We start from the raw sequence: 26665 nt of genomic DNA on the forward strand, positions 1-26665 counted from the left end.
CAGAACAAAAAGGCAGTCCTGCCCCAAGGAAGATGGCTGGTTTAACTCTGTGCAACTGGAAAAATATTCAGTTTGTGCATTCAACCACTAGGGTAAACGTCTGAGATAAGCTACCCTGGGCCCATGATCCCAACAAAAGCTAGCCAGAATTTTTCTCTCTGCCAGGCCAAATGCATAACTCTTGCCCTTGCTAGTGCTCCGGATGTGTAGGACAATTTCCTATAGCTCATGTCACCTGATGACATGAGTAGGTATTTAAAGACAGAGCAAGAGAGAGGTGTCATCTGGGTGTTTCATCCATTAGTTTCCACACAGCTAAAAGTGGGGAAAGCCCAGTGCAAATTTCAGGCTCAAAGCTCAGAGAATAGAACATGCATTGCATAGATAAGCATCACCCTCCACCCCACCCCCTCTCATCTTTTGTTTTGTTTTCAAAGCTGGAACCACTATACAATAGCTGAGCGTATCCAAAAAGCATTCTAGGGTATTGGCATACAAATGATCAGAGAGATCTTTGTAACAGCCCCCGTGGCCTAACCTGTATCTGTAGCCTTGTTTACCACGTTAAGATCCTACGGGGCAGTATTGTGGCTGTACTAGCAAGTTTCCATATTTTCAATATTTTTTCTCTCCCTGTTACTATGTGACACCCACAGAAACGACAGGCACAAAGCACTGTAATACGGTGCACAGGGTAAACAATATGAAAAGAATGAAGAGTTTTTTCCCTGTCATCTCTTTCAGTTATTGTCATCTTTGCTGTTACTTGTACAATGTAATAAATATTCAGGCAGAAGTGTAATTTTAAGTCAACTGTGTCCCCCTCAAGGGATTTCAATAGATACTATGAGATCTTTATAGTTCAAAATTTCTTTTAAAAAAATCTAATTCACATTAGACACTCAGAGAACAACCTTTGCTATTGTTAATAGCATGGCAATGCCCAAAGGTCTCAATCAGTACACAGCAAAAGACAGCCTCTGTCCCAAAGAGTTTATAATCTAAACAAACCCCAACTCTGATCTAGTATTCTCTATGCTCAGAAGTCAGTCACAACCCATTCCAGTGATTGCAGGTATTGGATAGCTAGGTACAGTGAGTAGAGATTGGAAAAATCACTGAAACAGATTTTTTTTTCTGAGACATATTGGTTTTGATTAAATTTTCCTCCAGTCCAGCATGTAATTTCTGGGCAGCAGGGACAGGGGAGAGACACCTCCACCCCAGATTAGCCAATAGCTTGGTGATTAAGGCTCTCACCTGGGATGCAGGAGACCCAGGAGCAGGGACCTGAACCTGGGTCTCCGACATCCTAGGGGAGTGCCCTAGGGGTGTGTCTCTCGTGTTTTTTCACAACAAAATTGTAAAGGTTTCCATGTCATTTCAGATCAGAATGAAATGACGCATTGCAAAACCTCTAAATGTTTTGTGAAATGGAATTTCTGTTTTCTTGCCAGCCCTGTTAGGAGGAAGGAAACAGGTGGTCTTGCCTAGTGGTCAGAGCAGATGTCAGATCTAGTGGTCAGAGCCAATGTCCAGGTCAGAGAACAGAAGCAGGGGACAGAGCCAGAGTCAACTGGGGTTGAGCCAGAGTCAGGACCAGGAATTGAAGCTGAGGATCAGAGTCAGGTTCAGGTACCAAATGCCAGAGCCAAGGATTGAGCCGGAGTCAGAAATTTTCAGAGTCAGGATTAGGAGCTGATGGTCAGAAGCAAAGTGAAAGGGCAGGAACCGGAGAGAGGCCAGGATCAGGCACGAGCAAGAACCGGACGGGAGTTAGGAATGAAGAGCACATCAGGAGCACAACAGGAATCAGGAACTCGGTGGGATCAGGATTGCAGGAAGCAGGCAAGAGCGGGGTCCAATGTCGCCACAGTAGAAAGCCTGCACAGTTGCTCAGAGAGCCCACCCAGCTCACTTCCTGGCTTAAGAAGTGGGTGCTACAGGTCTTGGGTGCTCCAACAGAACTTCCTGTGGGGCCAGAGCTTCCAGATTTAGGATGTGAGATGCTGCTTTGCCCATGTCTTGGTGGTGACAAGGGAGCATCAGAGATCCAGGACCTCCACAGCCACGGGCTCTAGACCTGCACCCTTGAATCCTTACAAACACTAAGGCACAGGGAACTTAAGCGGACATAGAGCAAGTCAGTGGCACAGCAACGAATAGAACAGGAGTCAGACCTAACTCTCAGCCAACTGCTCTAAAGACAAGAGCATACTCCCCATCATTCCGTTTTTGCTGTATGCATAGTCTTTAAAATCATTCCCACCTCTCCGCCAGGAGACATGCTCCCATTGGCAGAGCCCCCTCAATGCCATGCAGTAGAGTCCTTAGAAGGAGAGCACAGCAAGGATAAATGCTGCTTCAAGAAGCATTTGTTCCCAATTGGATCGCTGCTGAGATATCCATGGGGTTGCTAGAGGTGGTCCCTGGGGAACAGCTGGTGCCCTGCTCCCAGCACCTCCGGGAGCCCCAATATCCATAAACCTTGAAGACGAGGGTTGATGCAAAAGAACTATGAGGCCTCTTCTTTTGCAGCCCCCAGCAGAGATCCACAGGGTCAGGAATTTCTGTGGAACTGCTTGTGGAAGCAGAGGGGACAATCCAGCTCTAAATGATTAGCAGTTCCCACCAACGTTTTTGATCATTTAGGGCCCACTGAAGTCAGCAGCTTACCTCAGATCTCTCTGCTGCCATTTTGAAATTTAGGGCCTGATCCTGACTAAGTGTATGAAAGGGGGAGTGAGGCAATCGTCCCCCGCCTTCATAACATGACTGCCTAATGATCAGGCTGGCTTCCACACCATCTCCGCAGTACAGGCCATCTCCCAGAGGCAACATACAGTATGCACAGGCATCACAACCTTTACAGATCAGACCCCAGAGCAAATGCGAATGGGGAGGAATTTGAGATGCAGCCATTCATGCTCGATGCACATGAACTCTGCCAAAAGAAAGAAGGGGCAGTGTAGACAGGAAGGGGGAGAAATGACCGATGTTTTCCTCGGTGGACAGGCTCTCTCCTGACAGTTTTCTCCTGACTGGAATACACTTGTATTTGCTTTGGTAGTGAAAACAAGGAGAAAGAGCAACCGATGTAATACTTTGAGCAAACTCTCCTCTTATGTTGGATTTACTGTTTTAAAGGAAATATCACCCATTTAAAAGCACTAGGGCTTTACCTCTGCTAAACTCCCACTGGATTAATGCATTTTTCAGGCCAGGAGATATAAGTTGATTTTGCCTGACTGCCAAATTCATTGCTCGGCAATAACTACTCCTGAGGGCATTCTGCGCCAAAAAATTTAAAATTCTGCACCAAAAAAAATTAAAATTCTGCACACAATATTTTTAAATTCTGCAAATTTTATTTGTCAAAGAACTGTGGAGCCTCCAGCATGGCATTGGGGAACACAGGCCACTGACTGCACAGAGGTGAGAGATCACTGTGCAGCCCCCTTCCCCCACTTCTCCTCCCGGGACACAGACTCAGCAGTGAGGCTGCACCCAACCATGACACAGTGCAAGGACCAAGCCTGCCCCTCCATGCCAGGTGCACCAGGTGTGGGCAGGCAGGCTCAGCAAGGCAGGATCCTAGTGTGGAGGGGCTTAGTGTGGGTAGATTCAGGTGTGGGTTGGGAGGGTTCTGTGTGGGGCAATCTGGGTGTGGGAGGCTCAGTGGGGGATGCGGGTGTGGAGAGGATCTGGATGCCTGGGGTTTGTTGGGGCGGGGGGGGGGGAGTTGGGTGCAATGGTAATGGGACTCTGCAGGGGGTTCCAGGTGAAGATGGTTGGGACTCAGTGGGGGGCATCTGGGTGTGGGGGGGATATAGTTCAGCAGGGAGTTCTGGGTGTGGGGGACTCTGTGGGGGGTCCAGATGCTGGGGGAGTGGGGCTCAGTGGGTTGGGGATCCAGGTGCAACTGGTTGGGGGTCAGTGGCACGGGGGTGTGGGTGGTTCATTGGGGTGGTCCAGGTGCAGAGGGAGTGGGGTTCATCGGGGGGGTTCTGAGTGTGGGTGGGTGAGGCTCGGTGGGAGGGTCTGGGTATGAGGAGGTCTGGATGCATGGGGGTTGGGCGCATAGGGGAAACAGTTCCCTTGTACAGGGATCCCTCCCCCTGCAGCTGAGGAGCAATGGGTGCAGGAAGCAGGGGCAGGGAGTTCACAGAACTTCCTGCAGCTGGGGGAGAAATCTGGAGGTGGGTTTGACCCAGCCCTGGATGCTGTGCAGGGGAAGAGGAAGTCCCATCCTCCCCAGCCCAGGTTAGCAGCTGAGCCCAGCACAGGGTAGGAGCCACCAGCCAGGTCTTTCCCAGTCCTGCCTCCTGCCCCACAGTGATTTACCTCTCTGCCGCCTGCCCTGGGCACCCAAAACATACCGCTAGGGAGGGCTGCATGACCGCTCTTGTGGCTTCCCTTTGCTTCCCCATCAGAAAGTCATTTTTCTACGGAGAAGCAAAGAAATCTGTGGGGAGCATAAATTCTGTGCATGTGCAGTGGCACAGAATTCCCCAGGAGTAAATAACAGACTTGATAATTGCTAAAAGCAAGGGCTTATCCACAGCACTGTCAGGGAGGACAAAGGGACATGGGAGTGAACAGACCCATCAAGAGAAATTTGGGGCTCTGGTACATCAAGTTTGTTGAGGCCCCACCCCTGTCCATTTCACTTTATTTATGCAGATGCTACAGATGTTTTTGGGGGAGGCCTCTGATGGTGGGGACCCAGTACAACTGTCACCCTTCCCCCCCCCCCCCCCCGTCAGCCATGACTGTGAATATTTTTTCCCTGCACCGGAGACAAATGAGGGTGAAACTGAACGTGACAAATGGAACAAGCTTGTGTGCGAATGAGCTAAGGCTGCTTAAAGGCTTAATTCACGTAGGGCTCAATCCTACAAGGTGCCAAGTGCCCTTGTCTCCTGTTGACTTCCCCGGCAGTTGGGGAGTGCTCGTCATCTCTCTCAGGATCGGGGCTCTGTGTTGAACAATGTCTGGCAAGGGTGAGAAGGATGGCTCTGTCGCCTCAGGGGCTCTTGCAGGCAGTGGTAGCTGGCACCAGCCGGTGCAGCAACTTACACAAGTCACCATTAGGGCTCTGGAAAGCCATTCTCACTGTTCAGTGATACTGTTAATTTCAGTAGCTTCTGGATGAGAAATTTCACCCCTGCTGGCTTTGGAGAATAATCATCATCTCTCTCTCCAGCCCCTCCCTTTAAAAACAAGTTTGCAACAAGGAGAGTGCAGTAGATCTGAACATATGCCTTGATTTGATAAGTGACTATGTATATTAATGATTCCTGCCTTTCCCCCTCCCCCTCAAGCTCCCTGGCTTCCGTTTCCTCCCCCCGATTCCTTTTTCTATATGCTGTTTGCCTGGCAAGCCACAGAGAAGGCAATCCAGTTTAAAGATTAAAACCGAGCCGAGGACATCCATCAAAATTCCCAGAGGAGCAGCTTATGGCGAGACGCTGCAGACGCTCAGAGGAAGCAGAATTCCCACTCCTCTCCCAGAGCAGGTGGCCAGCTCGTCAGACATGACATAGCTTCTAATCACAGCAGGGGGCTGACATTAACCTGCAGTTGTGGGGACCTGCTCTAAGTCCCCATTGGAAAGGGCTTGGCTATGCAGGTGGAACACAAGCACAACCCAAACTAGATTGGACAAGAGAACAACTATCACTAATGCATCCTACTAATTAGTATTATTCATTATTTCTACAGTGCTGCAGCATTCAAATCCCAGCTTCCCTGCAGCAGGTTGGCCCTGTGGGGTGAATTCCATTGAAGAACACTGAGTTCCTCCTGCAAAGACACCCTTCCTGCAGGAGGGTGTTGAGGAGGCATTGGAGAGGCGGCACGGCATACAACAGTTTGAATTTGATGCAGAAGTGGCTCCAGAGCGAGCACAGGGATTCAGGGAAGGGCAGGAAGCTGGAAGACAGTCAGCGTGGCAGGCAAAAAATGGAAAAAACTAAGATTGTATATTGACATTTCCTTTAGTTTGAGAGGACCTGCTGTTCCCTCCCCTTCCTGAGAGTCCTCTAGGATCACTCAGTTCTCACACCCTTAATAGCCACCCTACCACATTTCAAAGCACCACCAGTATTCAGCTGGAGAAGCTGATGCATCTGCCAGTGGGTGTCACTAGAGAGCAGAGTGAGAGAAACCCTATCTCTCATTCCCCCAGAGGTTGAGCATACTGACTGCAGTGCTGCCAACCCTTGTCCCCCCTGCCATGGGATTTGATCTCAGGACCCCCACATGGTGGTGCCATTAGACAGCCCAGACTCACTCTTACTAAAGGCTTATTTCTGGAATATTCCATTCAGTAGTGACTGGACCTGAATCAGAGGGGAGCTGAACTCACAGTTCCCACTAATAGCTGTGGGATCACAGGCCCTCAGGATCAGACCCTACATTTTAAATAGCTGGGCTTGGGCATGCTCACTATCCCTAAACATTTAAAATTGGACTATCCAGGATGCCTCTTGTCCAATCAAAAGATAAAGTTGCTATCACATGATCCCTCAATGAAACCACTGCACTAGTGAATGAGTAAAGACATCACCACAATTCTCCCTCCCCATGCCCCTTGTTCTATTTTAGTCAATAATTAGCAGTTTCCCCGGGCTCAGTCCCGAGGCCCAACCAGAAACTCCAACTGTCTCTCAGTTCCCCTCTCCTCTGTAGTACCCTTCATAGTAAAGAGGAGACAGGACTCACTTATACCTAGGCTTGGAAGGATTAGATTTTTATCGGTAAATGTTAGTAAAGATCAGTTATGTCACCATACTCACAAACTGACGAAAAAATATTTCCATCGACGATAGTCGAAATACGCAAAGTAAGAAACATGCTCCTTGATAACTTCTTAGAGTCAAAGTCCCATGACTTAGACTTATGAATTAGGTTTGTTATGAATGGACTAGCAAATGAATAGTAAAAACAGGCATGACTTGTTTATTTAAGGGCATTTACTTTGTATATTTTGACAGGTGATGTTGACAATTTGTGTTTTAATATTTTATAAAGCTTTATGTTTTTGAATTGCAACATCTACTGTCATTAAATAATTCTCACCCCCTCCCAATTTTCTGCAAATGTGAAAATTTAAATAAATAAAAATCTAAAAAAATACTTAAATAAACATTGTAAGTATCTGTCAATTATCAAAAAATAAAAAAAATGAATTTTGCCAAACCGACTTATGCTGGACTTAACAAGGATTTTCCCCATAATACTAGAAAACATGTAGCCTTAGCTAAACTGAACGATAATTCCTTCAAAACAGATCAAAAGAAACACTTAAAAAAATGATACAATACATAGTTAACACGTAGAACTCGCTGCTGCAGGATAATATATAATCATAGCAAATAGCTTACAAAAGACACAACGTAAGGAATAAGAACCTTGCTGGCCTCTCCACAACATACAATGGCAGCCGAAAAGGGTGTCGCAAAACCCTCCCGACAACTTTCTTCTGCTTGCTTTCTACCCCAGAAAAATATATTCCAGTTTCATCCTCCTGGCCCCACTCTACTGTGGCCCCACTCCCCTACCAATTCTCCAACCACTAGAGTTACCCCAAGGCAGACAAGATAAGACTTTTCAATAAAAAAACAAATCCCAGGCAAAATAAAAAATTGCTTCTGGGAAAATAAGTCCCCATCTATCATAAAGCAGGGCACAAGCCCGTATCCTTTTCCTTGCAAGTCTTCTTTAAATGCAACAAGTTATATGTAACAACTTGGGCAGTAAATATGTTCTGAGCCAACGTTTTCATAATGCCTCATTAATTTTGGGTGCTAGACCCAAGATATTCAAGGACCTGATTTTCAAAGGTGCTGAACTGCTGTAGCTCCCACCTATTTCAGCTGGAGCTGTACGTGCTCCATGCCACTGTAAATTAGGCCCTAGGGGGGCAGATTTTTGGTCCACGGGTCTCCATCAATGGGATCATGTGACTAACTGCTATTTGTACCTTTGCAAATCTCCCCATAGGTGCTTTGCGGTGGGCACCCCAAATTAGCGAGGTACTTGTGAACATTTGATTGTAAAGTCTTCTAGCCAGTGGACTGCTTTGATTCACCAAAAACACCATCCAAAAACTAGAGCTCCTTGCATGTTAAATCATCAGTGGACCAAAATTCTGCCATGCGACTAGCAAATTCAATGCCAAATTCAGTTCATCCATTGCTTCCTTAGTGTTTTATGTTCAGAGCCAGGCTTTTCACTAGGTCCTGCTAGCTCAGCGCTCTGAGGAAGATTACGGTTTACACAGATTTCTCATTCTCGTCCACTAAAGTTCTCCATTCTGTTTTGGATCATTTCTGAAGGGTTGTTGCACTGCTCGGACCCCCCCCCCCATGCCTCCCCCTAGCATGCAGCATGCTAGGAGTCAGGCCTCAAAAACCATAAGATTGGCATAAAAACCTTTGGGGTTCTTCTTTGCCTTCTGGTTTCTGAGCCTTTAGGAAACACTCATGTCCTATGTTCAAGCTTTTCTCTAAAAACCCAAGGACAAGAGAATGACTCTTTAAGCTGAAATTCTCAGGTAATCACATGACTCCATTAGCTGAGGCTTTATGAAAAGTACCAAAAACCATGAAAGATGGCAACACTGGCCTATATGCTAAGCCCAATCCATTAGCATGTTCTGGCTGTCGCCCTCCAAACATTTTCCCTGTATTAGCATGTGCTGCTAGCATTCTTTCTGTGCCTGTTCATACCCCTTTCACCCCCCATCCTCTTCCAAGCTTTCCACGTATGTCACTAACACTGAGTTTGTTTGTTTTGTTTGTGACAAAAATCAGCCCAGGCCCTCTCTATGTTCTCTGCGCCAACTCAACACTGCTGATGGTTCCTACTGTTTGGTGCAGACTCTGCCAACGTGTACCTTGCCAGAGGCTCTCCAATTTGAGATAGCTCAGCGGGGACGTCCCTGAGGTCAGCGCTGATTCTTCACTTGCCTGCTGTTTCATTATATTTTTGGCCAGTAATGCTACCTGCCTTCCTTCTCTAGTTAGAGGAAGCTGTTACGTTTTCTACTGCTGAGTACAGCAGCCCCCAGTCCTGATACTCTTGTTTTATCTGAGCCATCTGCAGCAGATGTGGAGGGAGCAGTTGTTTCCTGTTTCATCCCCTTACTTCTGAGACCGGTATTCCAGGTCAGGTCCAGGGGCCTTATCAGTATGTACCACCCCTAGCACCAGTCATGAAGTTGAAGTAGCTGATGGCAGAAAGCAAGCACTGGCTCAGAACTAGGGCTGCAGTCTGCACTGGCTCCAGCCAGCCACCAAGAGCTGCAATGGATGCTTGCTTCCTCCAGCCATTCAGGGGGGTGGTAAAAGAGGCAGACTTCAGAGGTGGGCCAGGATGGCAGTAGTAATAAAAAGAGCTGGGAGGAGGTTACATGGGAGCAGAAGCTAGGGCAGCAGGAGCTGGGCTGGTGATACAGGGGATCAGGAGTTAAGTGTGGGGAACAAGGATCTTGAGGGGATGGGAAGGAGAAAGATTCCACAGATGCAAGACATGGGTAGGGGAGCAGGAGTACAGCTGAAAGTGCAGGAGTTGGGTTGATGGATGTAGCAGGGCTGGTACAATGGGACAGCAGAAGGTAGGTATGGGAGGACCAGGACAGTACATGTTCTATGGGACTCTGTGTGTATGTGCGCACGCGCAAGTGCGCTTGTGAGGAGTGGGGGAGGGTTGTGTGTCAGGGATGGTGCTGGAAGGAGGCATTTCAATGATTGATTCTGCTCAGCAAGTGGCACCTCCTAGATATTTCTTGCACTGAAAAGATTGGTAGGTGCAGCTCTGCTAATCCAGAGTATGAAAAAGCCTTTCCCAGCTGGGATGGCAATTCCTAGTATTGTCAACTTTTGTGATTTCATACGGGTCTCACCATATTTTTCCTTAAAGCCCCAGCTCTTGGAGTCATGTGACTGCGTGAGGACCTCCTCAGCATTCATTTAACAAAGAAACAAACAAGTACGTTTCTAGTGTTCAAGATTATGAATAAAAACTGGAAAACATGAACCTTAAAAGTTCAGAAACCAGAAGGCAAATAAATAGAACCCAAGATTTATTATTTTTTAAAATCTCATTATTTTTATTCCAATCTCATGATTTTAGGGCCTGACATGTGCTCTTTGAATGCTTAGAATTGGCAGTACTGGATTCCTGATGTTCCAGGGCATAAGCCGACCACCACATTCCCCCACTATGATATCTTTCAGCACATCCAGGTGCATTCTGGAGCTTTTACACCTCTCTCTGCAGCCTTTAGCCATGACCAGAATTAGAGGCACAATAGATGGACAGGTCGCAAAATCCCTTAATGTTCTGGTAAGGCAAGTGGTGCAATAAGGGGCCTGACAGATCTCAGCTCACTTCTGACTGGTGTCCTGCCAGCTGCTGTGACTAAACAAACTAAACATGGGGTATCAGTCAGCTAATACGGGTGCTTCTGGATTTCCACTACAATAGCTCAACTCCCTCACAGGGCTAAAGGGTGACGCCAAACTCATAAAGCAGAGGCATCTGTCCATTCCCCCTTAATTACATGCACAGTGGAGAATGTAAAGAGAGGCTGAGTTTTCTGCTCAGCGTCATGTCTTTTCCCCCTTCAGCTAAATGGAAACACATGTTATTGGATGCAAATCTATCTGTGTAAAAGGATCATGGCTATTTCCCAACTGAAGGATAGGAAAGTCACTGCTGGACACTGACTCGCAGCAGCAAGCCAGCCTGGCCTTAAGAGCCAAGCGCTCCAGTTATGTTTTCCAGCCTCTCAGCCCTGTCTCCAGGAAGGAGCCTGGATGTTTGGTTTTTGTTTCTTCCTCCCATTTCCTCCATCCATCCATAGCAACTGCTCCCTAGCTGAGGAAGTTTAACAGGCTCCATCTCCCATCTCTTAGGCAGGGTTAACAGCGGAGGCCATCACCCTCAGCAAAGCACACTCAGGACATGCAGGTTGAGAAGTCAGACAGTGTGTTTCTGAGGCTGCAGAGCGGGAACATGGCATTCTGTTAAGAACTAAGCCTTCCTTGTCAGGCTGATTCTGTACAGGGGCTAGATAGATTCATGCCTTAGACTTTTCATTTCTGGAAACTTAGCTGCAAAATCTTGGTTAGGCTGTAAGTGAAATGAGTTTGCTAGGTCTTATACCATTCCTATTGTGTGTTTGTCTGCATCACAAAACCCTTTTGTGCTTTGATACAATTCGTAATGATCAGACATTTCTGCTCAAGCGGAGCTCAGGGTGTAACAGTAGAGGGGTGCATTGGCAGTAGGGTGACCAGATGTCCCGATTTTATAGGGACAGTCTCGATTTTGGGGTCTTTTTCTTATATAGGCTCCTATTACCCCCCACCCTCGTCCTGATTTTTCACACTTGCTGTCTGGTCACCCTAATTAGCAGAGCAGGTGGGTTGTCAGGCCTGAGTGGCAATGACAAAGTTGTTCTGTGGGCCCTGGATAAGAATAGGAGCAATGTTGCTGGTCAGGAGTGAGATGCATTGGCAGAACTATAGGTGCGAAGCTTGCAGTGCACCACCTTGCAGCATTTCTGGCTCTAACCAGCATTTTTAGCTTGCCACAAAAACACCAAACCCACCCATAAAATTAAAAAAGGAATAAGTCAATGCTATTCGGCATCACTCTTTACAAAGCAGATGAAGCACAGTTTAATTTCATGTTCTCTCATTTGATACTATCCATCAGTGCATTGACTGCTCAGATATGCACCCCTTTGCCATGCTGATGGGCATAGCATAAGACTCTAAAGGAAAATTTGCCGGTCTCCTTCAATATTTCACACCAGTAAGGTCTCCCTTTAGCCCTGTGATATGTGCACTGGGGTCTCTTGTCACTGGTTGAGGAATCTCTTCTCTTATAAACCAACTGCAATGGAGGGCAGACAGGACAACATTTTATCTTCAGACTTCAAAATACATACTGACATCCCCCCAGGCATGATTTGATGGAAACACCTGTATTCTCAAGTGCTTTGTCTAGTCCAGGGATCGGCAACCTTTGGCACGCGGCTCGCCAGGGTAAGCACCCTGGCAGGCCAGGTCGGTTTGTTTACCTGCCGCGTCCACGGGTTTGGCCGATCGTGGCTCCTACTGGCCGTGGTTCGCCGCTCTAGGCCAATGGGGGTGGTGGGAAGCGGCGGCCAGCACATCCCTCGGCCCGAGCCGCTTCCCGTGGCCCCCATTGGCCTGGAGCAGCGAACCGCGGCCAGTGGGAGCCACGATCGGCCAAACCTGCAGACGCAGCAGGTAAACAAACTGGCCAGGGTGCTTACCCTGGCGAGCCATGTGCCAAAGGTTGCCAATCCCTGCACTAGTCTCTCCCAGGCAATCAGGTTTGCTCCTCTTTCTTTAGGAGATGTTTCCACAGCTCAGCTTCATTGTTAAGATATTAACCCTCATATTCAGGGCTTGATTCTTCGATCGCTTACACATTGGAACTCCATTGACTTCAGTGAGGTTGTTCCTGATTTATAACAGGGTATGGAAGGAGAAAAACAGACTCCCAGCTCAGACCACATTTTCATGTACTATTTCACTCTGCTACTCTGTTATATCTTCTTGTATCTGCCACGCCCAAACAAATCTTTTCCATCATGCTGATAATTATTCCTTTTCATGTCTCAATTAGCTCCACTCCACCTACTGAGACGAATTCATGCCTGTTATCACGCCACTGAAACGAATGGAGTGACATCAGGGATACATTTGTCCCATTACATTCTTTTAATCTTTTCTCAGATCAATATATCTAACCCTTTAATCACATTTGCTGCTCTTCTTGGAATTCTCTGCAATTTGTCAATATCTCTTTGGTAATGAGGCACTCACAATTGAATGCATGTTGTAGGTTTAGTCCCAAAAGTGCCATACCAAAAGGAAAACCATATCCCCACTTTGGCTTGAAGCCCAAAATCTCACTGGACTTTTTGCATCCCGTTGTAAGCAGTTTGCTCTCCACCATCACCCATAGGATTTTCTTGGCATTAGTGTCTTCTACATACACAACATCTGTATTTTGGATTATTTCCCCCCATTGTCCTTGCATTTTTCCAAGTTGAATCTCATTTTGCTGTTTCTTGACCATATTTCTCACCTCTCTATATCCCTCTGTATCATTGTCCTCTTTTCCCTGGTGTTCATAACACATCCCAGTTTACTGTCATCTGCAAATGTAATTAATGTACTATTTATCTTTCTTCCAGCTCATTAATAACAGTTTAAAACAAAACTGCCTCTAGCACTGATGCCTGCAATTTCCCACTGAACACCTCCCCCAGCTCAATACATCACCATGTTGTCATTATTCTTTTCAGCCAGTTCTCACTGAGGCACATATCCAAGCCAATGTCACAGTGCTCGTATTCAAGCCAATATGATCCAACTTTTCCAGTAAGATTTCCTGAGGCTCTGCACACACCTCTCCTGACCTTCGCTTGAGGTAAATCAAACCACACTAAAATTATGTGAAAGACAACAGACTTCCACGGTACATGGAAATTTAGCATGACAGTGGGGTTGGAGCAAAGGGCCAGGAGTTTCTCCCAGGAGCTAGGATACCCCATTCTAATCTAGGCAATACTAGGGATGTTCCCTTTTTATGTTTTGGGTTTGTCCCAGTCAAAGGAAATGTCATGGCAGCATTGTACAGTGGGTAGTGCTGGAACTAGGAATCAGGAGAAGGGGTTCCATTCTGACTCTGCCACTTACTTGCTGTGATTTTGGGGAATTTCCTTAGCTAACCATGCCTCAGTTTAGCCTTCTGTAAAATGGGCAATAATGGCACCTTTGTACAGTGTTCTGAGATCTAGAAATTATTGGTGCTAACATATATTATAACCTGTTTTCTCACTCCATGCCCCTTTTGTGTTCACCTCTTCCCCTAAATTAAATCCCTTCCAACTCTGTTATATTTCTGAATGGGGTATGTGAGTGGGAGATCTCAACATCGCCTGTTAGATCTGATGCGATTATGCAGGGGGGATAGCAACTGCCACAGAAACTCTCTGTGGGTTCCCAAGAGGTTTGGGGTGTATTCAAGGAGCTGATTCCCTTGGTGGTGTGGGATTGAGACCAAACAGTAAAGGAGAAATTCCATTTATGGGAAAAACACAAGAGCCAAACTCCAAGGCCAGTTCTCCAGGAAACCAAACCCCCCACCCCACGCAATCAACTTGGTGGTGTCTCTGTGTGCAACACTGACCTCTACTGGAGGCAGACTGGAGCTGACTTTACAGCTAATGGAGGGCTTGTTCCCTCCATTCTGTCTTGCTCTTACTCTCCTCTCAGCTCACCTAAGCTGCATGTGATCCTCCAATCAATGCCCAATCTGTGAATCCTCAGTGCAGGGCCATGAAACACTCAGTTCTGCTTCTACAAGGCTGGGTCTGCCTCTGTGACACATCTAATCAGTGCCCTGCCTGCAGGCTGCAGCACATGTATCAGTGCAGAGAGGAGAGTGGAATAGTGTTGATCAGAGGCCCTGCAGTTGTGGGAGTTGCATTACCTCAATGCAGGAGGCTGTACAGGAACATGGACATTGTGGGGAAGGAATCATACTCTTACTGTCCCAGAAAACAGGCCAGAACACCACTCCAAACATTGCCTTGCAGTTAGAGACAGACTGAGTGGAGCTAGCATGGGACAGGTAGGAAGGCAGCCATTATAGGACTGGCTCTGCAAGAGGAGAGAAGTGTTGTTAGTCAATGGGGCAAGGAAGATCCTGAGCCACTAACTAGGGCTCCTCTATATCTTGTCACAAGGCCTGGCTCTTGACAGATGCCTGCCTGCCAGCAAGACCAAGTGTGCAGAGGCAATTTAAGTCCTCCCCAGCACTGCCAGACTGTATCAGCTATCCACAAACAGGGGAGTTCCCTCTACTCGTTGCATCAGGAGAGCTGCTCAGAAAGCTCACTAGGTAGCCCGCTCTGGGCCATAAGTGCTATCCCTGATGCTCCATGCAGTTTGACAATCCTGGTGTCTGTCTGAATGATATTGCACATGCTGCCCAATCTCACCTGGGCATGTGCAGTAACTTCAACTGCAAGCAGTAAGCCCAGCGAGAGAGAGGCCAGGGATGGGCCTAAGGAACTGCCCCCTGTACATGGGAAAGGTTCCATTGTGAGATTTGCACTGCAGCTTCCTAACACATCCCATCTTCCTCTAGTAAAGCAAAATGACAGCGGGCGCAGAGAGCTGTCACATCAGAACCCATCCAGCTCCCTCCTGCCAACAGCTCTCCCCGCACTTGCCTCTTGCTGTTTCTAATGCTCCCCCGTGTTGTGTGATAGATCATGGAACCCTGGGAGGGTCAGATTAATGGGCTCAGTAAGAAACTGTGGGATGTGTGGGATTTTTCCAATTTCTAATTAAAAACGCCCGGGATTGGGAATCCCAAATGCAGCAGTGGAGGGAGTCAGCCTTAAGAAGGGACTCTTCAGTGCATTCCTCAACCATCTGGGCACAATGAAACTGAAATAGTGGAATGGTTTTGCTTAGAGATTGACTGGTTGCCTCAGTGGATGTTTAGCAAAAACTAAGGCCAACCTTGGATGCATCTGCTTTTCTGAAAGATGATATCATCCTGATCCCACAGACAAGGAATCTTGAACTGGGTGGTAGCTGGTTCCTGAAGCAGCTTTGCAGATTTCTGTGAGGTTTCTTCTCTCAGGCTATAGGTCAAGAAGCACTATTTGCCCATCCAAAAACATTTGCTTCATGTTTAACCTAATGTACACATGGGACAGATCTAGCAACTGGAAATCCATCCATTTGCAGACCATCCCTTTGCACCCATGCCCTTCCTGCCCTCTGTAAAGTGATCACCTCCCCGGGTGTTGAATTTTTTTGTCACGTTTTGGGTTTCATGGAACTTTTTACAGTTCCACAGAATATCTCCCTCCCTGCCTTCTCCTCCTTAATTAAAACCATTGTTTTTCTAGGGAAATGTAATTGAAAGAACATGTATTTCTAGCTGCCTCTTCTTTGGAAGAAATAAAGAGCCTTCATGCTTGTGCTGCTTCTAGGACAACCAGGGGAATACAATAAAATCACAGCAGGACCCAAAACAAAGTCTTATATTCAGGAACTCATGTACATACACCCAAAACTTTATGATGCTTGAAATCCAGCTCCATAGTTTGCACTTGATTCTAATCTCTGAGTCAACAATTGCAGACACTTTCTTTGTAACTGCAAGGCAAGGACATAGTCAATTGCAGGTTTTTTATAGTTGGTGAAATCAGTACAAACAGCAAGAAATGTGTATATGTTTATCAAGGAAGATATAAGTACGGGAGATGGCAGAATGTATAAATGGGTTTGGATTTCAAATACCCACAAAGTTCTGGAGTATTCAGAGTATTCTGGGTTTTAGTTCAAAGCCTGTCTTTAACAAGCATTTGCAAATACTTTTGACTATAAGCAGTTATTTTTCAGTAACAAAATGTATGTGCACCACTGTCCTCTACTAGATGAAATCAGAATTGCTCAACTATGTGTCATAACCCTATACTGTTAACCATGACTGACCTCTAGCTCAAGTGGCTAGGGCCTGCAATTTTGGAGCAGGAGAATTTTAGTTTATCTACTGCTGCCGTGAAGTTCTGAATCATGAATCACCAAGTTCCTACATGGATTTGATCTTTCAGCTCTAAGGACTGCTCTTCAAGATACTTTACAAACTGTGTAATGTACACCAATATATTGGGGGGTGATGGGTTCTTTCAGAGATGCAACTGTCTCTGCGGTGGAATGATACCAGTGTCAACACAACACAATGATTTAGATCAGGAACTGAATAATGATTTATCCAGTTCAGACTACAAGTGAGAATTTAGGTGGGAAGAGTGCATTAATCTGAGTTGGACTTTAGCCCAAACATCAGACACCAAGACTAATTCCTAGTGAAAAGAGCACTGGACTAGGACTCAGGAGACCTCAGTTCTAGGCACCGCTCTGCCACTACCCTGCTGATTGTCTTTGGGTGAGTCACTTAATCTCAGCCTCACTTTCCCCATCTGTACAAAGGAGATAATGATACCAACAAAGAATAGATCACTTGATGATGACCTGTTCTGTTCATTCCCTCTGGGACACTTGGCATTGGCCACTGTCAGAAGACAGGATACTGGGCTAGATGGACCTTTGGTCTGACCCAGTATGGCTGTTCTTATGTTCTACCTCCTTTGGAAAGTGCTTTGAATTCTACTGATGAAAAGAACTGCATAAGAGCTAGGCGTCCATTATTATCATCACTGAAATGTACCACGAGATCTCGAATAACCACAAATGGTCAGGAGTCAGTCCTGGTTTATCAGCTCACCCAATACCAAGCATCTTGGCAGCAGCACAGCACCCCCTAACATCATCCTGGGATACTGATTCAGTACTGACTCAGAGGAAACAGCAGACCTATTGATTCACTGAAGCCACTTCCGGATGTAGCTGGGTTTCTGATAACTTCCATCCAACTACTTACTCAGATCATACCTGCTCCAAGGCCAAGAGAGGAACAATCACAGGCTGGTGTGTAAACAGGGGCGGCTCTAGGCATTTTGCCGCCCCGCCGCGAGCACGCGCTTGGCGTGCTGATGCCTGGAGCCGCCCCTGTGTGTAAACTACTGTTGGCAGAACATGGAGAACTTTCTTTAAGCACCAGCCACACATATAATGTATGTGCACATTGGTGCACTTTATAATAACCTACACAAATGTTGTTACAGTTGGAATTGTTGTTTGAAAATAAATGTCACCTCATTTGCTATTCCTATTCTTTTAACTCCCTAGCTGGAACTGGTGTTATTGGAAATGGACATTTCTTTCTCTGTCCTCAGCCTCTCTCTATGGGATTATTCTCCCCAAAGTTGCTATGTCCTATGTATAAGATTGAGAAGAGAGCTGTTCACAAGACAAAGAAAAGATCTGAGTTGTAGAAAAAGTGAGAATATGTGAGGAACTGTGTGCAAGAAACCATCCAAGTGAGTGTAGGACTGCTGGTGTAACATGGCAGCTGTATCCTCTACATTGTCTTGTTGATGGTATGGTTAAAGCTGCATCAAAGCCTGTCTGCACAGACATCCCTATGGTTGTTCAGCCTACAATTAATGTGTCAGGCTGAGCTCTGCATTAGTTATAAGCTCTAAGTAAAAAGATCACCAGGTCATTGTGAATACAAGTCCTTGAAGAAGTCTGCTCACAAAGGCAAGTGGGGTGCTAGACTATTTCATGGGCATAGAGAATAATACAAAAAATATAATGCCTACAAATTAAGGGGTTGGCCTCACCCAGAACATTGTGCTCAGTTTGGGTCACATCATCTAAAAAAAAAACCACCAGCAGAAATAAAGAATCCTTCCTACACCTACTTATGGCAGCCAGATCCAGTCCTTCAAGGAGGCATCCATGACTAGTGAAATGAAGAGGACCAAGGATAAAGTTATATTTGCTGAGTATCAGGTTGCCTGAACCGATCTAGGTATTTATTAAAGTTAGTTAGAAAATTGGCTTTTTTCCCATAGACAATGTTGACAAAAATGAAAAAAAATAGTTTTCATAGAATTTTCCATGGAGACACTTGACTTTTCAGCAAAAAATCAAAAACTGACATATACTGTCTGAAAATGAAATAGTTCAACTCAGAAATACTGATGAGATGCCGTGTGAGAGTTATAGTTTAGGCGCTGGGCTCCCACATTGGACTACATCTCCTATGATGCACAATGGTCCCCACCCGCTCGGGTGACTGAAGATGGTTGCATCATGGGAGTTCCTGGCCCTGGTGTATCTTGGGAGAAGTAGTTCAAGTAGGGAGCTCCGTCCATAAAGGGGAATGGTGACATGAGGGAGCTGAACTACAACTCTCATGAGGTGTCACAGCAGCGTATCGAAATCAAAATATTTCAGTTTTCTGCTGAACTATTTTGGTTTTGGGGCATCTCACTTTTTTGATAAGAAAAGAAAAATTTCTATGCAAATCAGACACTTTTTGAGAAAAACTTTGTTTAGTTAAAATCCAAGTTTCCACCAATACATTTTTGATGAAAAATTTCCTATCAGCCCTAGTATTTATACCACGCTCATCATTATGGTATCCGAGTGCCCGGTGAGAGAGATTTACCAGCCTTCGTGTTCATCCTGGACATAGGACTGTTGGAAAGAACTTGCACCCTGGCATGTAGCTGAAGCACTGGTTTTTGATAACTATGCTTCAGGTTTTAGCTCTCTTTAGAATGTGATTGCAGGATTCTCTGAGGCAAACACAGGCTGTATGCAGCAAAATCAGAAAATTAACTTTTGTTTTACAATCAAAATCTATGATTTAACAAGACAGATTTTACCAGGGCTTCGGAGCAGAGCCTGGAGTAGTGGAGCTGCAGGTTTTTGCCTGGAGATGGAGCAGAGTTCGAGTAAAGCTCCAAAGCCCTAGATTTTACTGTCACACCTGTGTCACACAGGCAACCTTTTCTATGACCTTCCTGCAGGAGAAAGGGCCTGATTCTGCTCTCATTATCTTCAGGCTGAGAAGACCCTAACTGGTTTCTCTAAAGCACTACCAATTTCTCATAATACCGTAACCCAACCCCCTCTGTAAAATGAAGAAAATAATACTCCCTACTGTATAGGGTGTTGCCAGGGTTTAATTTAATTAATTAATTAATGGTATTAAAGTGCTTTGAGATCCCCCAATAAAAGCTGCACTATTAGTAGAGATGTGCAAACAACAGATTTTTCAGTTCACTGGCAATTATGAAAAATCATGGACAATAATTCATTTCAGATCAAACCAAAAATTCATTTTTTGGAAATTTTCAGTTAATTAAATCAGAAAAAATGTGTTTGGGGTCAAATAAAACAATGTTTTGGTTTGGTTTCAAGCTTTTTTATGTTTCTGTATTTTTTAAAAAATACAACTGAAGGAAATCTCAAAATGAAGTCATTTTGAACAGAAAAATTTCATCTAGAAAATGTTGAAACAAAATATTTCAACTTTTTGCAGAATTTCCTTTGTTTTTTCTACATGAACAAGTCATCCAAACCGACATGAATTCACAAAATGTTTCAGTGTATGCAAATCTGCATTTTTCACCAGAAGAAGTTTTGGTCTAAAAATTTTGTCCAGCTCCATATGTAAGTGCAAAAATGTCATGATTATGATGCTAAATCAACAGGTAAAAATCTGCTGTGGTCTCAGTGATTCTTCTTCTAAATTATTGACACTGGAAATACAAACACTTGAAACTGAACTTATAGAATACTTGTGACAAAAGAAAAAAAAATCATTTTCTTTCAAGCTACCTCCTCTCTTAGGTTCTATCTTATAGTTGAGTTTGGGATTTTATCACATATTAAATGTGTGTGCTGGCACACAACTGGATTCTCTAAAAGGAATAATTACAGCAAGACTTTACTTTGTTGGTAGTATTTGTCAGCCCCTACTAAAGAGTTAGAGCAGGGGTCGGCAACCTTTCAGAAGTGGTGTGCCGAGTCTTCATTTATTCACTCTAATTTAAGGTTTCGCGTGCCAGTAATACATTTTAATGTTTTTAGAAGGTCTCTTTCTATACGTCTATAATACATAACTAAACTATTGTTGTAAGTAAAGTAAATAAGGTTTTTTAAATGTTTAAGAAGCTTCATTTAAAATTAAATTAAAATGCAGAGCCCCCTGGACTGGTGGCCAGGACCTGGGCAGTCTGAGTGCCGCTGAAAATCAGCTAGCGTGCCACCTTCGGCACATGTGCCATAGGTTGCCTACCCCTGAGTTAGAGCCTTCTCCCTTGCAGCTCCAGTGATCTTCCTGCCTGAGGCTGCAGTGAAGTTGTTGTTATCCTGCATTTATGGCCATTACAATCACTTGCCAAGGAAATGACGACTTCACCGCAGAACCGTGTAGCAGGATGGGATGAGAATCCTGAAATAAATATAATTGGGCCAAATGTTTCTTGTCTACTTCTTCTAACAGCAGGGAGCAGAAACTAGTGGAGCCACAGTGTTGGGTAAGGAAGAGATACAAGAAAGAGGTGACTCCCCTACAAACCCATGAGCAGGGGAGAAGCACACTGCCATACAAATGGAATGTCACTTCCGATTGCACCTCTCCATTCTTTCTTCCCTCCTTCCTGTCCTCCCCAGTGCAACTCTGCCTCTGCAGAGGCAAAACTGAAAGTCAACAATGAAGTAGTGTACCATGTCAGGGCTGGATATGATGCATCACTGTTATTTCCTTTGGCTAAAGCAGAGTTCAGTTTACAAGGTAATAATCCCAGCGAGCATCACCAGGACATACTTTCAGAGAGCGTTGTCAGAAAAGACAGGGGTTAGAGAGAGATGCTACTTCACTTTGTTATGGTAAATTAAGTGGCTTATTACAATTCCATTAGCTGAAAAGCATGGCTGAACTTGGAACAAACTATGGAGGCTCTGATCTCAAGGGACATTATCTATAAGGACCAGCGTTGGGCAAAATGTGTGCTCAAAGTTATTGTCAATCGAAAACAAAAAGCCAATGGCAGGCTTCGGGCTGCATGTACATCTGAAAATTCTCAGCCAAGAGGGGAACCATGGACCTGATCCGGGCTCCCCCAAATCCCATTATATTCTACAGATGTTCTATGAGGGCTCTGCATGCTCGACCATGGAGGCATGTCCCTGCAACAGGGAGTGTGGTCACCATATTTATAATATGCCTTAAACACACCTCTCTGGCTTGGATTGCTCATGAAGTAGGCAACAGTATAACAGCAGCAATTTAATGTGGCAGATTTCTCAGGACCTGTGGCTCAACTACACTTTATTACAAAGTGATGGGGAAGTAAGAGGAGTTCCTCTTGTTAAACATTTACCTGGGAGCCAGAACTGTAACAGCCAGATAATATGCAGTAACATGTAATTTCATGATGCAGTTCTAATGCAGTTATTTCACTACTGAAGTGTTGGTATTACTAATGCTTAACATAGCTGCTCTCATGGTGTGTTGTTAAGAAAAGCAGCAATTTGTTGACATTGTGCTTCCAAGAATCTGTTCATAACAACGAAACATAAGTGAGAAAGAAGCATTAAAAGCAGTGCACTTGCACAGGGTCCCCATCTCTGTCCCCTCCTCCAACTACCAGGAAAAAGAAAACAAAACAAAACGGACAGCTTGCAGTTCTGTTTAGGGGCCCCCAATTTCCATAGTGCGGAGGGCCCCAAAATTCTTTATCTGGCCCCGATTAGGAGAAGCAATTTGGCCTAGTGTCTTGTGCCCAGGCCTAGGAACTGGGAACTTCTGTAATCCCAATTCTGTCGGTGATTTCCTATATGGCCTTGAGCAAGTCATTTAACCTCTCTCTGTCTGATTTCTTATATGTAAAATCATTATAAGAAAAAAATCAATTTGTACTGAGAAATAACCATTTTAGGCCCTGATCCTGAAATGAGCTCCACACAAGCAACCCCTTGTGGCTCCGAAGACAGGACTGGGGCCATGTTGCGACCTGGTGCCCTTTAAAAGTGGGAGCTGTAATTGTAGGTTGCATGCTGGCTCCTAGTGATGTGCTCCACAGGAAACTGTATACAAGGCTTCCTGACTCCTTAGGCAGAGATGCGGACAGGAGAGACCCAGGCTTAGGGAAGGGAATCGACTGCGTATGCCTGCCAGGTGGAACACCTGAGAAGAAGAAACCTGCTGTGAGCAGGAGCCAGCTGGAGAGGGTGGGAAATCCCTGGGGACAAGGACCTAGACAAGACCCTGAGGGACAGTGAAGATCTTTAGAATCTTTGTTTCTATATTAATAAAGAAAACAATTGAGGAAAGTCTGCAGACAGGCTGCTCCAGTATCTCCACTGCTGCTCAGAGTTTCCCAGAGCAGCAGCAGCTTGAAATTAACAATACACTGGTCAGTTTCTCTGTCACTATTCAGAATCTTATTGGCAACTGTGAAACTGACAAGAATAATGTTAATTTGGTTCTTGCCTTGATAAAGCTATGAGCAGCAGCTGCAGCAGACACAGGGAAGAGACAGAGGAACCAAAAAATAAAGGCTAAAGGACTCGGGATAGAGTAGTGGAGATATCTCAGAAAGTGCTCTCTGCAGGAAAGGAAGAAGAGATAAATGCTCCTTTCCAGCAAAAAGGAAGAGGTGGTTCAAATGTATTGCTAGGAAGAGATTTATATGAACAATTGAGTCAATCAGCAGGATAGTGCCCCTGAAAGGAGGCCCAGCACCTCCCCAACAGTTAGGGCTATGGGGAGGGCTGGGCTCCTCCTTTCATTTTGCTGGGGAACTTTTCACTTCCCAGTCAGACTTTGGTCACCTTAAGTTCTCTGATTCACAAATGTATGTTAAATACATCAAGCCTGGCATTCCATGTTCAAACTTGAGCATATGTAAAATTCACAGATACCAATTGTACTTCTTAATTCTTAAAGATTTACTGTGCAGCAAAATTAATTTTTCCCATTTTCTTTAAAAGTACACTTTACTTTTTCTGCCCATGTTGCAAAGAATCCTTACAGACTGGCCCAGCCCAGATTATAAAAAGGGAAACACTTCTGACTAATATAATAATTTATTAAAAGATTCACCCAAGTGTTGTCACTGACCTACAGGAATAATAATCATGTATCATGATCAAATCACTTTACAAAAGAGGAGCCTGATTGTGATAACACTTGCATCAAGTGTAAATTATCAGTAAACCCATTGAAGTTAGTGAAGTTGAACTGTTGAAGTTCAGTGATCTTACTGCCAATTTACATTGGTGTAAATAGGATCAAAGCCAAGGAAGTGAACATTTTTCAAACTCTGACAAAATCTCTATGTTGCTGAGCCCAGAGGAACTTCTATTTAATACTATATAGGGCAATATTTGAGTTTAGACCTAGTCTGGAAACCTTGGGCCTGATGCCAATCTCACTGACAGCTCTTTTACACCAGTGTTACATCACTAGTTTGAGTGGAATTACTCCTCAGTTACAGCAGTGTAAGTGAGAAGAATGAAGCTCTTTTGGTTTAGACAACACTCAAGCTTAGATTTGAATGTAATCCCTTTTGAAAAAGAAAGATTCCTTTCATGACCAGCCCTGGTAAAAGTTGGCAGCTTTTCTTCTGATATGCAGCTTTACCATCCTTGGTAACTCAGTGGACCTTTTAAGTCAGTAACTCCAAGAAATGCTGACATCCTGTTTCTTAGACACAAGCTTTTTAGGGTACAAACTGACAGCAAAAGGCTTTTCTTTCTCTCCCTCTTTAAAGAAACACAGGAGAAAGCTGTAGATCCTCCTCTTGGTTAACCACAGAGTCTATGAAAAAGACTAAAGTTACAGTATGCACTGTCTGCAGTTCCTCTGAGTAAGAGATTTCCATTGCAAATTATTATTCATCATATTGGTGCATAATAATTATACTGTATCCATTTGGTCTCTGCAATCAAGACCTGGAGAGGAACAAATGTCTGATGAGCGACAGTATTTATCTACTGCTCTTCTTAGCTCCCAGTCTGAGCATCTTTTTTGAACTCTGAACCCTCTGACTTCCAAGAACTATAAAGGCACGGGCAGAAACACAAAACAAAACAGTGTTTAACTTCTGTCAGTCTTTTAAAAGCCAGAAGTTTCTGAAAGGAGCAAATGGAGAGCTGATCTGCTTAGCTTGAAACTATGGTTTCTTTTCTTTATTATTTTAAAAATATTACAGTAACTAAAGCAATGAACCCAAGCCCTGCAGTAACTCGAGTAAGCTGTAAAATTTTGGGCCAAGTACGGGAGTATGTCTTTCAGTAAAAGTAAAAAGTTTTAACACTTTGCAGCAACTCTAAGCACCCGTTCATTCCGGCAGGATAATTGCAGCTATGTAACACACACTCTTTAGTTAAGATCGCATGAAAGCCATCAAGTGCCTTTAGCTAGCAATTAGCAAAGGGTCATTCGGGGGTTTATATAAGTGTTTCTGTAACGAGGATGGAGTCCTGCCTCTCTTCCCTGCATCCCAGCACTGCAATGTCAGAGGCTCCAGGCAGAGACACCGCTGTGGGACAGGAGGGAGAGCTCAGCCCCAGCCGCGTGATGCCTGCAGCACTCCCCATGCCCAGCCTTTCGGATGCCCGATGGCTGCTGCTGGCACCTTCACGGCGGAGAGGGGCGGACCCAGCCCAGGGAGCTCACCTCACACTCAGCATTTCACATCTCCCAAGCTGGCCCCTCCATGCTGGCTCCGGGGTGCCCCCCCCCCCTTACCTTGTCCGGCTGGGGGCCGAGGTTCTGCAGCCGCTCCTTGTCCGAGCCGCTCCGGATCTCCACCCCGGCGGCGGCGGCGGCGGGGGGCTCCCGCGGGGGCTCGGGCTCGGGCGCCGCCGGCTGCGGTGGCCGGCTGGCCCGGGCTCCGCGCTGCCCCACGCTCAGGGCCCCGAAGTCCAGCGTCTTGCTCTCGAAGGCGCCCTCCACGCTGCAGAACATGCCGCCGTACTTCTGCCGGGGGACCTGGGCCGTGGTGCCCGGCCGCGCCAGGTACACGGGCAGCTCGTCCTCCTCCCGGCCCCGCCGGCCGCCGCCGCCCGAGGCCATGGCCGGGATCCGGAGCGGGGAGCCGAGCGCCGCGTCCTGAGGCAGGGGCAGCAGCGAGCGGCGCGCGCGGAGCGGGGTCGGAGGGCGCGCTGCTGCTGCTGCGGCGCCTCCGCCCGGGCGGGGAGCGGGACACGCGGGCTCAGCGGGGGGCTGGGCAGGGCGCGGGCAGGCTGAGCCGCTCGCGGCGGGCTGGGCACGGGGCCGGGCCCCTCGCGCGCTCTGGGCACTAGCCCCGGCCGGGGCTCCCTCTCGGCGGGCAGGCCGGGCACTCGTGCTCACAAGTGCTGCCCCTCAGGGCGGAGGGCTGAGCCCTTGCACTCCCCCGCGCTCGCTCTAGCAAAGAGCAGCTCTGTGCACACACTCCCTCGCACGGAGCCAGGGGCTGCACGCTCCCTCGGATCTCCCCGGGCGGGCACCCGCCCTCTGTGCACACAACACACGTCTCAAGAAGCATGGATGCACGCGGGGAATGGGGCTGGGTCCTGTGATTTCACTGAGAGGACAGTTCGCTGGTTCTCAATGTGAATGCTAGTGCCCCTAGGTTGCACTGTAGGGTACAGCCCCACTCACTGAGTGGGGGGGCTCGTGGGCAGCTGTGTTCCCTGGCGGTGCTAGTGCACAGTCCCCTTTCTCAGCGTGACTGCGGGGGAGTGCTAAAGGACTGCCCCACCACTGAGAGTGGGAATGCTAGCGCCCACCTCTGCACCGTGTGTGACAGATTGCTAGTGCAGATTCTCCCGTCCTGAGTGTTAACACCGGTGAGTAGAGAACTGACCCAAACCCTACTACAGGTATGGTTTCTGGTCACCGCCTCCTGTCCATAGGCCAGGGTCAGCGGGGCGGTGGCTGTGGGCCCAGCTCATGCTGGTCACTGCCACCTTGCTGCACTCCGTGTGTGCAGCAGAGTGAGTGTGCCGATGATTTCCCACTCCAAGCACATTCAGCACTGCCAGGTGGTGGCCACCGCCATGCTGATCCCACTGGTAGGAGGCGGCTTGAGGCAGATCTCAGGCATGGGGAATGGGAAGGTCCCACTAGGCCGAGCTCCAAGGAAGTTGGGGGAAGTGTTGGGTTTGGGTCT

General features: G+C 46.3%; 1 protein-coding gene across 1 annotated transcript in view; it reads right to left on the reverse strand.

Moving 5' to 3' along the window:
• The window catches only part of DPYSL3 (dihydropyrimidinase like 3), a 73264-nt gene extending 47666 nt beyond the window's left edge, over positions 1 to 25598 (reverse strand). The window contains exon 1 of the mRNA XM_039485257.1: positions 25258 to 25598. Within this exon, the coding sequence (XP_039341191.1) occupies positions 25258 to 25584 (327 nt within the window). The 5' untranslated portion in view covers positions 25585 to 25598. The remainder of the gene's footprint in view (positions 1 to 25257) is intronic.
• Between the last annotated feature and the right edge of the window lie 1067 nt (positions 25599 to 26665).

The sequence above is a fragment of the Mauremys reevesii genome, linkage group 8 (assembly GCF_016161935.1).
Source record: "Mauremys reevesii isolate NIE-2019 linkage group 8, ASM1616193v1, whole genome shotgun sequence".
Taxonomy (NCBI): domain Eukaryota; kingdom Metazoa; phylum Chordata; order Testudines; family Geoemydidae; genus Mauremys; species Mauremys reevesii.